Here is a 15,243-nt window from a genome sequence, read left to right on the forward strand (position 1 = left end):
TCTACAGTGCTTCTTTTCACTCCTTATATTGTAGATTTTGGAGCAGATTTACCGCTACAGGTTTTGCAGATTGAAAGCAGAAAAAAAGGGTTAAAGGGGGAGATTTATCAAACATGGTGTAAAGTGAAACTGGCCCAGTTGCCCCTAGCAACCAATCAGATTCCACTTTTCATTCCTCACAGACTCTTTGGAAAATGAAAGGTGGAATCTGATTGGTTGCTAGGGGCAACTGAGCCAGTTTCACTTTACCCCATGTTTTATAAATCTCCCCCATTGAGTTAAAAAATTTGCAGCTCTGGATCTTGTGGTGGATCACCAGCAAAATTGCAAAATTTGCATCAAAATACTTTGTTGCTTATTTATTGCGGCTTTTAACTTTCCTGAAGTCATTGGTGAAGATCCCCCACAAATCAGATGTGATTTGTCACTTTGCTGATACCGTGATGTGCTGCAGATTTTCTGCTCATAAAATCTAGATGAAGATCCGCTGACTATTAGAGATGAGCAAATTTATATTACAAACAAAAGGAAGCGCTTTGTTTGCTCGCCAGTCGGCTTATACGCCGGCTGTCTTTGATCTCTGTGCCACTCCCTGCCACTCCACCCCGGTGCCTGGAAAAGCTGGATCCAGTCCCAGGAAACTGAGAGAAGTTTCCCAGGACTGGATCCAGCTTTGCAGGTACCCGAGGCGGAGTGGCATGGAGATCATAGGCAGTCGGTGTATAAGCAGACTTCCAAGCAAACAAAGCGTTTCCTTTCGTTTGTAATGTAAATTTGCTCATCTCTACTGACTATCCTCCCCATGTGAACATACGCTCATTGCTTGTCCCCAAGGTCAACTCTTGGGACTTGAAAATAAGAAAAAGGTTGTGCAGACTATTGCTTTTATGTTGCAGATTAATAAGTGGAGGATACAAGGGTTTTGTGCAACAATTACAGATAGCAGAAAAAAATAAACTAATGGATTTTTATGGACTTTTCCTTTAAATGCAAGAACAAGGTATATTGAAGGAAAAAGGCACAAACGTTTTCTCTCTAAAGACCACTATCTGGTGGTAGTTATATGTTATGTTCTTACACTTTAGATACATTGGCAGGTTCTCAGAAAGTGGTATATAGATTTGATATAAATCTAATCTAAGGGATAAAACATCTGCTCCATTAGTTAAACTAACGTATCAATTGGCCCAAGAAAATTATAACCTCTCACCCTCAGCAGACTTTGTCAAAATTTCAAAAAAATTACAGTAGTTGGCAAATTAACATTAGGCTATGTTCACACACCGTCAAGATGACGGACGATTTTAATGGACGTTGGTCATTTACCAGCAAATAACGCCCATTATATGTATTGTTTTAAAATAACGTCCGTTCTTTGCTGTTAAACGACGGCCACCTAATTTTGACAGGGTGTGAAGATAGCCTGAAGGGTTTTTCCACGATTACAAGTTATTCCCTATCCTCAGGATGAGAGATAACTATCTGATTGTTGGATGTCAGGCTGTTGGGATCCCTCCTGAAGGGAACCGGCAGTGATCGAGCATAATGCTTGGCCATCTCTGGCAACTCACATATACAATGAATGGAGCAGAAGGTATACATGCACACTGATGCTCCATTCTGACATAGGCTCGAATCCTTAATGTTGAGATCCCTGGGGTCCGATTAGATAGTTATCAATAACTTGTAATCATGTGACAACCCCTTTAAAGTAGAAGTCCGGCAAACATTTTTATTAAAGTATTGTATTGCCCCCCAAAAGTTATGCAAATCACCAATATACACTTACTACGGGAAATGCACATAAAGTGCTTTTTTTCCCTGCACTTACTTCTGCATGAAGGCTTCACTTCCTGGATAAAATGGTGATGTCACGACCCGACTTTCAGAGCTGTGCGGGCTGTGGCTGCTGGAGAGGATGATGGCAGGGGGACACTGAGGGACACAGGGCACTGGAGGGACACTGAGCATCCCTCTGCCATCATCCTCTCCAGCAGCCACAGCCCACACAGCTCTGGGAGTCGGGTCGTGACATCACCATTTTATCCAAGAAGTGAGGCCATGATGCAGTAGTAAGTGCATGGAAAAAAGCATTTCCGGTAATAAGTGTATATTATTAATTTGTATAACTTTTGGGGGGCAATACAATACTTTCATAAAAATTTTCGCTGGCCTTCACCTTTAACATAGTATGATTAATAACAAATAATACATACTTCTGTATGGTTTAACTCAACAAGCTTTAAAAGAAATCACTACAGAGAAACTGGTAACAAATAGGATCCCATAATTTCCTATGGTGTCAATTGTGTGCCAGGTGGCATCATCCTATAGGATCCAGTGTACCGTATATTTGGCTAAGAATTATTTTTAATTTGTTTGTTTCTCCTAACAGTAAAAATGGAGGCACTGTGCATAAAAGGCCTCAGTTGTTGTATAACACATGTTCTATGATAAGCTAAAGTTCTTCTAGTAAGATTCAGCTGGGCCTTAGCTTAGAGGGTGCTGTGGACCCAGGAGACTGCTGGATCAAACTGTACATATATCAATGTACAATCTTCATTAAGTAGAAAACTTCATTTGGTAACCATTCCTCGATACCATAATGAAAGTCATGTAAACATACACAGGAATGTTCGACTATTGTGATCTCTTACATAAGGCTCTGTTCACATTAGGACCATTTAAGCTGTTATCGCTCATTAAAGAGGTTCCAATAATTGAATATTAACTGACCAGGTTAGAGAAAACCAATATAATTTCCCAATTGAAGCCATTTTATAAAACGAATCTTGTGTATAAGATATTGCGGTTCCATACAGGTTAATAAACCAACCGGTGTTCTACAAATTCCTTCTTTGAATTTCCTCCTGCATGTCCGGTGCTGGTGGGATGAAGCCACTTATAGTGTGTGGATTCTTAATGGCTAGCAGGATCCCTCTGGTACCAAAGCAACCAAAGAACTGCAGGGGACACTATTACAAAAATATATCTAGAGTGTCTTTAAGGCCTCTTTCCAACTATGTATTTTCGGATTAAACAACGGCCGATGTTGCAGGATCACATTAACCCCTATGGAATCCTGGCCAAAATGTATACACGCTGTATACATTGTGGCCGGGATTCCATGCGGCCGCATAGAAAACTGCCTTGTCTATTTTGTGCAGCCGCTATACACTAAACAGCGGCTGTACGAAATAGCCTGTGCACACAATTTAAAGTACGGCTCCTGGCCGTACTTTACATTGTGTTCTATGGCTAATTGGAGTGTGGACACACCTGAATGTGCCCGCATTCCAATTAAGCTAAAGTGATGTTGAACATCTCAGACAGCAGTTGTTCTGTGACAAGGCCGTGTAACAGAACAGCCGCTGTCTGGCCATGGCCTTTAAATAAGCTTTAATTGACAATGTGTTATATTTTGTATTATCTGTCAGTGATTTATTCATAGGACAACCTCTTTAAATAGAAAAAAGAAGCCATAACAGTTAAATCCATTTTAAAATGTGTCCTGACAGATCCACTAATATACATTGGGTCGATCAGGTTTCCAATTTTATGCTGATAGAAATAATAGTGCAATATAACAATCCTATTTCTGCAGCCCCCAAAAAATGGAAAACAAAAGGTACAGAAACCAGTGCTAATGGCAGCAGGCCTAGCCAACCTTTCACACATCGGTATTAGGCTGTTTAAACAACGGCCATTTCGTGTGAACAGCCATTAACGCTACCAACAGCTAGAAATAATGATCGTCATAAGGGCCGTAGGCAGCGTTTAATTATGGCCGTTCACGCGGAACGGTCGTTGTTTAAACAACGCGTGAACATAGCCTTTTACTGTCAGCAATTACGCAGACAGTATAGTGTCCATTAATTTAAACGTACCCTTTTATACAGGCCATGGACCTGTAAAAGGGCCATGATCCTGGCAAGCCAATTTACGGGATATATTTGCAGCACGGATCCCCCCTACTTTGGTCCATGCAAATATGGACAGTGATGCACACACATCTGAATGTGGTCTGTAGTTGCGGGTCTGCTATTGACTACAGGATTACCGATGAGTGAAAGGGGAAATTCTGAAAGTTGTAGACATTTTGTATATTTTCCTATATCGTACTATCCTAGTTACAATATTATATATATATATATATATATATATATGTCTTATTGACATTAGATGGCACCTTCCATTTTATACTAAACTGTTATTACACAAAAAGGCAACTTTACATAAGGCCAATGCGGCTCTGCATTTCCAGTGCGGCCAGATATTTGTACAAGCGTGTTGTGCTAAGGTGGAAACTTGACTCTTCTTCTCAGGGAAACATCAAGCAATTCCTTTACAGTTCAGAATGACTTAACAGCTGTTTTCACAAAGAGAGTTCCCCTGGCGGAGTTGTAAAGGTCAGGTTACTTTATGGCAAGGTCACGGAGAGAAGCAGAGACCTCCGTGTTCACTTGGGCTGATACACTGGCTGGAATAATGTTGAGATACAAGTCATACTGTTGGTCCATGCCCAGGTAGCTGTCACTCATGATATACAGCGTGTAGATGCACCTGAGAAACAGAAGGAAAGGGAGAAGAATTTCAATAAGCTAATATACTCTGTGGAAATGTCATCTGTAATAATCGCTGCCACTTACCTGCCAACATTCTCTGGAGTGTAGAACGCAATGGACACAGTGCTTCTACTTCTTATGTATCCCACTCTCTTAAGTGCAACCAGCTCTTTCTTGTCCACCTCTCCCAGGATTAAAAACCAACCCTCATCTTTTGCCTTTGGGAACTTGGGAGCAATTGCTTTACTGTCTTGCTTTCCCTAAAATGAATAATAAAAGTATAAGAATATTTTAGATAAATAACTGTAATTGTGTAAATACAAAAGAAAAAAGTGCTGCTAGACGACTATACTAATGTAGACCCCATTATTCAGTCAGTGATTAAATGTTTGTTTCCTTCTAACCAACTGCATCTACATCTACAACACACATAACTGCCACTATTTAAAGTGTACCTGTCTTTCAAAATCTAAATCAACAGTAGATGTGATATAAAGCAAGTTTGCAATATACATTAAGAATTTTTTAGTCGTTATCCTGCTGTAATACAAAGCTATACTTACCAGAAATCCAGGTCCAGTCTCCAGAAGGCAGATTTTCTGACTTGTGCTGGTTGAAAAAAAAAACAGACTAAACACAGGAATTCTGGCCAGTACAGAGAGTCACGGCTCAATGTGTCCATCAATCACATGACTGCCTTCTCTCTGTGAGCGCTCAGATGACCTGGGAAACACAGGACTTCCTGTTTTCTGACTGTTTCCTGTTTTTTTAGAAAAAAAAAATCAGAAAACAGGAAGTGCCGTGTTTTTCATGATAACTAAAAAAAATTATGAATGTAAATTGCAAACTTGCTTTATATCACATCTACTGATGATTTAGTTTTTGAAAGTAAGAACAACAGTTACACTTTAAATAATTTACAATGTGGATATTTATCATAGTTCTCCTTTATGTCTACTCTTCTGTTTGCTGTAGCATGTGGGATTTCTATCCCTCCTTTTCCAATAGTTACTAGTAAGAATGAAGACTCCAACTAACTGCAGAGTTTCTGGCCTTCAGACTATCAAAAACTGCCCTGCTCATTCATCACAAAAAAATTTGCCAAAATTTCTTATTACAAGAGCAGGATATTAGGATTATAAGTAATGAAGAGGGTATCAGTACAGTAGCATTAAACCTCGCCATTGGATGATTCAAATGTACCCTGCGGTTTGGAATAAAAACATTGCTTGATAAATCTTCCTGTCTTTATCTCAATGAAAAAAATGTATTGCAAAATATCATTCTGGCCAGGATCGTGTAGAAGTTGCAAGATAATGAAGCCACATACTGCGCCAACAGAGAGACAGGTACTGTTTTATCTTGGCACTGTCTCATTGTCGGAGCAGGAATGGTGCAAACTGAAGCCACGGTTTTAACTACATCAAAGCGTCACTATTGTGGTTATTTTGAAAACCACCATATTGGATCATGGGTAGGTTTTTCCAATAGAAAGATCGTCAGAATTATCTTGATTGCCAAAATCAAATTTGCAATTTCTCTTGTGGTTCAACAGTTATCAATACAGAAAGTTGCTTGATGTTCAGCTTCAGCTCTGTGTTCAGCACCATGAACAACACACTGAAGAAGGCAACTAGCTGCGCATCACAGGGAATGTTCCTGATGGTTGTTGCAACTTTTTGTGTTGGTAACTTTTAAACCACAAGAGATATTTTATTACTGCTATTTAAGGCATTCAATTCCCAGTTGCTTGTCTCCTTCCCTATCCCTCTGCCATGCAAGCAGGATGTTCAATAACATCTGGAGTGGTCACTAGAGGCTGCACTGCCTGTTCCCATGTGAAGGGAGGGGATACTGTGAAGAGGGCAGGGACAAAATCTAATTTGTAACTCTGGACAAAATCCAAATTGTGCCGCACTAAAAGGGGAAATTAATTAGATTAAAGGGGTTGGCCACTTTATAAATAGTTCAGTATACAGTATTAGTAGATGAACTCACAGTATATACTGACAGCAGCTCCCTGTGTACCTTATAGAGCTAAAATCACTCCCTTCCTCCTGACTGTGCTGCCCTGCTCTGGGGTGATTATGTCCATAAGATGGCCGACATGGAGGAGCATGTGAACATGCCCCGCCCCCCAGTGTCCACCGCTGAGCCTGTATATGTCTATGGAGGAAACAGGGGGCGGGGCATGGTCACATGCTCCTCCATGTCGGCCATATTATGGACAGAAACACCACAGAGCAGGACAGCACAGCCTGGAGGAGGGGAGCCTGGTTCAAACTCTATGAGGTACACAGGAAGATGCGGTCAGTAAGTGCAGTGAGTACACTTACTAATACTGTACACTGACCTATTTTACTATAAAGTGGCCAACCCCTTTAATCACAGAGCTCTAGTTGGAAATAGGAAATAAATGAACCAGGGCGGCCACAGGTCAGAGTCTTTTCTCAGGACAAGCCACATCATGTCCCCATCCATGTCTGTGATGACAGTTACTATCACCCTTTATGTACACCATCTCCGATCATACACTAGGTTGGGGTATAAGGCCATCAATTCAGTCACCATACATTTGAATACATTTAATATCCTGAATATCATCATTGTCTTTTCACTTTAATCCATTGTACGCTACCTTATAATAAACCTATATTAAAAAATATTAGAAAAATACTACATAACAGACTACATTAAGATCTTGTTATGTGACTGGCTGTACCTTTCTGTATCCTGCCCGAAGCCGGTGCAGATTCACCTGCAGCACGTACTCCTGATCAGCATGTAATGAAACCCATTTTTTCTCTTGTGCCCCTGGAAAAATGATCGGTATGGGGAGTTCATTGTGCGCCTGTACCGGATCCTCCCACCATCCTTTAATGGTCATCTGGACGTCAATCACTGGGAGATTTGAGACAAAGGCCCATGCCTAAAAAGAACAATAGTAAATCATTCTATTCATAAAAAGGGAAAAATTCACAATGAAAAAAAAAAAAAAAAAAGATTCTGAAGACGTTCCATGCTAAGGAATGTATGTCGCTTACGTCAGGGTTTCTTGTGTTTTTTTCTGCCTGAAGTTGGGGGAATAATCCAACCTGTATTCTGTACACTAACCCTTGTGTTCTTCACAGTGCTATTTGCATTCAACCAATTGTTTACAAGACAATGCTATAGAGCATCCCTCCCTACAGTCTATTATTCCTGCTCATAGGTTTGCTTGTAAGATTAGTACAACCATAAATGTGATTGAATACTATATACCTCTGTTTGTGTACATACACCGATAAGACTGTAGAGGGGCCACATATATGCTCACACTATTTTTGCAGGTACTAGGAACACCAGCCAAACATATTTATCTGAGGATTAATCTTCATCTATTGAATCAGACAAGGACGCCACCATGCATACAATTATTTAATTAGCAGCCAAATCCTCTTCCAGTTAGCAGCCGTTGCAGGCATACTGATGTGGCAAAAGATGCAAATCTCACAGTAGTACTGCTTTTTCTCATTACTACTGCAATTAACACTTAAATTGATGCTTTAAACCCGCTAATTTCTGGAATAATTCTGAATTTTGATGTTACCTGGGATCGCCTCACAATAGAGTCGGCACCAGATTGCTACGCAAATTGAAGTGCTTTTCAGCCAAATAACCATCATCGTATCAGACAGAACCAATTTGCATTTGGTTTAAAAGATAACAGAATGACAATTTATGCAAATAAATTAGGTAAGTTTACTTCTGAGTTCTCCCCGAGCTAATTATAACAATGTCCCGATCATCTCTCATCGCATGTGAAACTTGTTGTGCGCGAAACTTCCATTATGACGGAAATGGAGTAAGTGAATAGGCTTGGTCCAATTTGTACAAAATTACCTTTACATTGAATTTTTTATTTTTTTTTGGTTTATAGTAGTCAAGCTCCTTAAGGAGACGGTACATTTTTATTGAAAATTTTTTTCCGTTTGCATTCTTTGGTCGGGACAAATATGGGTTCAATAAAAGTGATTACAAGCAAATGGAACAATCAATGGCAGAGTGTCAGTATTAACATTAATGGCGTTGTCAATTTGAAGGATACAATAAAGAGGTCTGCACAGAGCTCTGCCATAAAGCTCCCGTATAGCAGTGGATAGTAATAAAAGTCAAAACTAATAATAATGAAATTACAAAATCTCCTTCTAGATGGTTCCTTGCACCTTCCATGCCTAACAAGTAGACTCTCTAGGGAGCAAGCTGCATAAAGCAGGACCTCTATTCTCTAATTATTGCATTGTACTTTTACGCAGGAATAATTTCCTATGCTAAAGCATCTACAATTATCTGCTGATGTAAAGATAGGCGGAGGCTGTCATTATCAATGGACTGAATAAACACATATAAAAAGGTGTACAATTTATTTCAACATTGAGCATTACACCATTTGCACTCAAGGGACGAAGAGGGTCTGGATTAAAATGTTTGCTCCTAATGGAAAGCACATAATAGTCTGTGGAGAAAACATTTCCATGTGTAGTAACAACAGCTTAATGAGCAGAAGCAATATCATATTAAGCACCTAATGAAGTGGATAGCCATAAACCCGGTTCTTTGTTGGTTAACAAGTCTAGTTAGGTAGGAATGTCATTTCCATCAGAAATTCATAGAAATACACTTATGTAATTATTGTATTTCCATTCAAGGTTATTTGAATAATCTCTACAAATCATTAAATGCAGAAAGGAAGTTGAGGGATTTCGCAATAAGGTAACCCTGCCGGTATATCAGACCGAAAGGTCCGCATAGGGAATCTAAGAAATGAACTGCTGATGGCTTTGAGCACCGTTACGTGCAGGACAGAGCTCTGCGGATAAGTCTATGTCATAGAAAGGCTGTTAGGAATGAGGAATTGTTTGTTAATGGTGCGTTCACACCTACAGGATCTGCAGCTGATTTTCTGCAGCAGATTTCAGTTAAATAACTGAACACAGCATCAGATTTGATGCTGTGTTCAGTTATTTAACTGAAATCTGCTGCACAAAATCAGCTGCAGATCCTGTAGGTGTGAACGCACCCTAAAGGGGTATTCTGGGCAACAAGTAAAATTTGGCTGCAGGCATGGGCAGGGGGAACATAATAAAGACGCTGTACTTACCTCTCCCCATGGCTGCACAGCACCGCATCACAGACTCCAGGATCCCAGCTGGAACTCATTTTTCCCTGGGTTCCGTTGTTGAAAATACTTGCCCAATCAGCCAATCAGTAAGTGTGTTGCTGACTTGCCCCCGTCACTGATTGGCTGAGCAGGTAATCCAACCCCCTGGTAAAGTATTATTTTTCTTCACTTTTTAAAAACATATATTACAAGTAATAGTTAACATTTTCATAAAATTATCTTCAGAAATTTATATTTTATTTTGATAACGGTATGATTAGTATTATGTATATCTATCTTTGGCCTTAAAAACTAAGTTTTGAATTATCAATGGTAACAACATGGCTAGGATCAAATCTTCTGCCTAAACTGAAAGAATTGTGCTCTAGACCTATACAATATTTGTTAAACTTAAAGGGGTTGTTCCATAAAAAGGATAATCTCACCAGATGGTAAAAAAGTAGATATCAACGTGGACACACATGCTTAATTTAACCCTTGCTACCTTACCAGGGGCAGATTAACTTTACCATAGGCCCCAGGCTGCTCACCAAGCCTGGGCCCCCACCCCACTCTAAATATGGCAGCACTAGCATGGTGTTCATGGTATAGTATAGATAATGTCATGATTGCTGTAAAAAGGAGTGTTTTTTTGTGTTTTTTTTTAAATCCTGGCAGAACTGTAACCAAGAGACAATACATCACTAACAGTATAAGTCTTTTTGGGTGGCCATGGGCCCCCCAGTAGCTCAGGGCCCCGGCCCAATACGGACCTATTATAATCCGCTACTGTACCTTACACATCAATAAACCTTTGGGGTCCGTGAGTCTGTTGCTTCATGAGTTAGGTGATAAATGACAATCACTGGGGGTTTAACTATTGGGACACCCACTGATACAAGAACGGGAATCCAAAGCCCCCCACTTGTTTGCAATGGTGGGCATGCACTTCTTTCTCAGCTATATCTTTCAGTCAATGAATGTGGTAGCAGTGCACACACATGACCGCTGGTCTATTCAAATGGGAGAACCAAGAACCTCATTTTGATCATTGGTGGGTTTTCCAGTAGTAGGAAATGATGAATTACCTTACCATTCTCATCATGCCTGGAGCTTTTGCTGTCTAGTAGTAATGGGAATCATAGTTTTAAACCAGCTACAGGGTTGCAGGTTCCACATCTCTGCTTTAAACGTTAATTTCCACCCCTTCAATTGTGTTTTTTAAATACAAATTTGTCTTTCATTAGTGCATGCTTAGTGTAGAATATAATATAAAGTAATTACCTGTGAGATATGTGCAGCTGACAGTTCCCTTTCTGTAAAAGAAAAAAAGATTTCTTCTTTGCCTTTACATGCAGCCACCAGCTCTGGAAGACACTCAATAGGTCCAGTAACTTCTTCAGAATTACAGATTTTCTGTCCTGAATTCCATTTTCTTAAAATACAGGAAAAATAATTAAAAACAGCACCTACACAATGCATCTCTGCTGTGTACTGCAAGTATGCTGTTGTACATACAAGAATTCTGCACATATAATCTGCTCTACAATAAAGTATAGTAAACTCGGAAACCCTTTCATCAGACATTTTTATAAGCAGTAGGATGAACATACTTGTTAACTGGTTAAAACAAAAAGATCTAAATTATCCTCTTAAAGGAGGAGTCCGGTAAATGTTTTTATGATGAATTTTGGTGATGATTTATAGATTGTAAGCCCGCGCGGGCAGGGTCCTCTTCCCCCTTGTACCAGGCTGCCATTTGCCTTATGTAATGTGTTTTGATCTTGTATTGTTCCTGTCTGTTACCCCTATACCCCTATGTATAGCGCTCTGGAATTAAGGGCGCTTTATAAATAAATATAAATAATAATAATGATGCAGTAGTAAGTGCAGGGGAAAAAAGCACTTTATAAGCATTTCCCGTAATAAGTGTATTTTGGTGATTTGTATAACTTTTGGGGGGCAATACAATATTTTAATAAATTTTTTTGGCAGGTTTCTCCTTTAACTGCATTTAAAGTACCAATGTCATTAAAAATAAATTCTGATGTCATCAGGAATGTCCAAACATTTTTTATTGCAGTGGGTCTCACTGCTCAAACCTGCTTCGATCGAGAGATATGGCGGGGGAGAGAGTGCGATGGCTGTGCCATCCACTCCCCAGCTAATTCTGCGGAATGGTTAATTCCGACCATGTACTACATTGTTGGAATTTGCGGGCTGCAGGGGAATGGATGGCACAGCAGCTGTGCTCTCTCCCTGGCTATACAGTGGGTCTACGCCGTGAGACCCACTGCGCTTAATAACTTTTGACAGGTCTGATGACATGTCAAAAGTTATTTTTAACGTCAAGTACTATGATCACAAAACAGAGGCTAAAATTTAAACCTACAAGAATTTGACTATTTACATAGTCATGGGGTGCTGAGGATGAAGGTAAGCTACTTACCTTCACCCCTGGGGCTGTTTCAGTGGTATTAGGTGTTTAATCCTTATGCTATCTAGGCATTTTGGTGCATTGGGGATGGGACTACCACCCCCAGTGCTTCGGTCCGGCCTGCCCCTTCTAATGAATATTAGCCAAGTGGGCCGGCCAAGGTGGATCGGTGCACTGGGAGGTGGTCCAGTGCACTAAAATGCCAAATTAGCATAAAGAGTAAACTCCTAATAGCACGTAAACAGCCCCGAGGTGAAGGTAAGAAGCTTGCCCTCATCCTCAGCTCCCCGCGCACAATAGTGACATATTAGCAGGTTAGATTCTTCTATTTAATGGGGTCTCTACAATAGACAATCTCTAATGTCCCTCCAGCAATAATCTGTTCTCTGTGGAAAAACCTGGAAGTACCACCACTGGCAAAAGTAAGCAATAAACAGTACCCATTGTAAAGAAAAACTAGTTTATAACATAGGGCAGGATAGGTCCTCCACAGTGAGAAATAGTATATTGTGTATATAAATGACCATTTATAAATCTAGTTAAAGACCAAAGAAACTTCTCTACAGAAAAATACACATCCATACCTGAAGAGATAGAGGTGGTGTTTCTCAATATTGGGCACCGTGAGTAAACAGGAGTCGTGTATCCATCGAGCTTGGACTACCATTTGCACAAGATGTGTGATATTTAGGACTGTGACAAGCCAGCCATGATGAGCTGCAACATCCAACATTGCCTAAGGAAGGTGAAATATACTACACCTAATTATTATTGCTAATATAGAAGAAAAAAATTGCTTTCATTATTATTATTATTGATAGATACTAAACATAATCATATATAATTGACTCAAAGAGTTTTATTTAACCAGTTCTCAACAACAGTTGTTATTAGGCCTAACTCCTCTCTGTCCACACTAATGGCTTCTTGCTGCCATCTACAGAATATAGGCTGATTAATACAGAGTGAGACAAAAGTCTCAGGACTCATTTATTCTAGAAACGAAAGGGTAAATTACATATTTGAATACCCCAGAAAGTAATGGGTGAGGGGGCTATCTTTTAGACTATGTCTGGAACACAGCCATCATTTTTAAAATCGCCATATTGGATCAAGTTCTTCCAATGGAATGGTGGTCATGTAGCATCTCAAAGAAGACCTGAATTGTCTTGGAAACTGACCGCCACACTCTGATGTGCACCAAAGAAAACTACGGAATAAGCACAATCACAGTAAATAGGTGCACACTTACTACAGTATGTAGTATACCACATTATGTATCAACCTTGGAAGAAAAAAGTACACAGGAAACCAAACTGGCACACCAAAGCCAAATTGGCAAGTTGACCTAAAACAGCAGCCACTGAAACCACTGGAGCTGAACCCTTACAACTGGAGGCAATGCTATGTCCAACCATCCTGTGATTGGGAAATCTTCCTTCTGCAAACACTGAGCAGAAGTAGCTATTCCAATGGTCAGCGACCGCCTCATCTCCATCAATTGAGGTATTCTCCCCACTACTTACAGTACTTAAGTAATGCCGCTGTTTTTCTTCTTTCTGTCACTAATATATTTTAAGGTGGTTTTATTCCTCTCCTTAGCAGAATTTGCCATTTCTTCCTCTTTTGAAGCTTTAGACGCATTTTAGGCTATGTTCACACATAGTATTTCCATCAGTCTTTTTTAAACCAAAACTAGGAGTGGAACTGACAGGGCAAAATTATCATGGAAAGATTTGCCCAACTTCTGTGTTTTCAAACCACTCCTGGTTTTGGATTGAAAAAAGACTGACCAAAAAAACTGCTAGAAATACTATGTGTGAGCATAGCCTTAATCTGCTTAGCCTTCTGTATAATTTAATACACCTCTCTGTCATCTACACCTATAGCCTCTTTATATCTATCATAGGATGACTTTTTCCCTTCTACTTCTTCATTATACTTATGCTAATTTGTCATATAAGATGGCTTCTTAAAATATTGTCCATTAACCTCCCAGTCCTGCTGTTTTATCCCATCAATCATTACATAATTTATTATCTGGTGAAAAAACGATAAATTATCCTGCTGCTGAGGCTGTGGGGAACATAACAGACCTGTATACTTACCCATCCCACTGCTGCCAGTTCCCAGGCCACCCACTGTTTGCCGCCATCCTCTTCCGCAAAGCTTTCTCTGACATGCTATGCGGACAGGAAATGCCCATAAATGAGCCCATGGCTAGATAGAGCTGCCTTTCATGACTACCTTTTTTTTGTCTTCATATCCTTCTCCATCGGTGAGATTTAATATAGAATACGTAAATGAGGGTCAAAAAACAAATTTCCTCTTCTTGAGTTGGTGCGGAAAGCGGAAATTCAAAGCTCCAATGACTTCTCAAGCGCAATCCACCCAAAGAATTGACTAGTCAATTTTTTGGGTGGAAAGTGGATTCTTGGTGGAAGATTCAGTGTGTAAATTCTGCCGTGTGAACAACAGACCGGAAATCCCATTGAACACAACGGGACATTGCTCTGTACATAATTTACAGGTGGAATTCCAAGCGGAATACATGTCATATTAAGCACGGATTCAACTTGAAATTCCTTGCCTACGGAAGAACATACCCTAAGGCTGTCTCTTGTCAGCCGCTATATTAGTAGGGTTATAGACAGAAGGCTTTTCTAGACTTAGCTTACAATGCAGATCTGATCATGTCCTAGAGTAATCTTACACATGAACATGATGGGGATACTTTGTGCCCATCTAAAAATGAGGTTAAGTGTTCAGCTGAGCTCAGTTTTATACAGTCTATCTGAAGTGACAGAGATAGAAGCTAAATTCTGTCTAACATCATGTGAACACTATCTGTAACAAATCTTGCTAAAACAGCTATAAGCCATGTTCACACACTGTATGAACATCGGCCGTTGTTTGACACGACCACTGTTCGCAGTGTCAGATCTTCACCCGGCCGATACAGCAGTCAATAAACAGCCGTTGTTTATTGTAAAAATACGTAGTGTGAATGCGGCCATAACATAGATATATACCCCTATGTTTAAGCGCCCAGGGCTATTAATTGTAGTCTTCAGTCTAATGTTTTACAGACAAACAGTAGG

General features: G+C 39.9%; 1 protein-coding gene across 4 annotated transcripts in view; it reads right to left on the minus strand.

Moving 5' to 3' along the window:
- Positions 1–2,141: 2,141 nt before the first annotated feature.
- ASCC3 (activating signal cointegrator 1 complex subunit 3) overlaps positions 2,142–15,243 on the minus strand; it is a 522,423-nt gene continuing 509,321 nt past the window's right edge. For all 4 annotated transcript variants that reach the window (XM_069974770.1, XM_069974767.1, XM_069974768.1 and 1 more), the window contains 5 exons: positions 12,727–12,878; positions 10,990–11,140; positions 7,288–7,494; positions 4,650–4,825; positions 2,142–4,563 (listed from right to left, as the gene is read on the minus strand). In XM_069974770.1, coding sequence (XP_069830871.1) covers positions 4,416–4,563; positions 4,650–4,825; positions 7,288–7,494; positions 10,990–11,140; positions 12,727–12,878 — 834 coding nt within the window. In that variant the 3' untranslated portion in view covers positions 2,142–4,415. The remainder of the gene's footprint in view (positions 4,564–4,649; positions 4,826–7,287; positions 7,495–10,989; positions 11,141–12,726; positions 12,879–15,243) is intronic.

Source organism: Dendropsophus ebraccatus, chromosome 6 (assembly GCF_027789765.1).
Source record: "Dendropsophus ebraccatus isolate aDenEbr1 chromosome 6, aDenEbr1.pat, whole genome shotgun sequence".
Classification (NCBI taxonomy): Eukaryota; Metazoa; Chordata; class Amphibia; order Anura; family Hylidae; genus Dendropsophus; species Dendropsophus ebraccatus.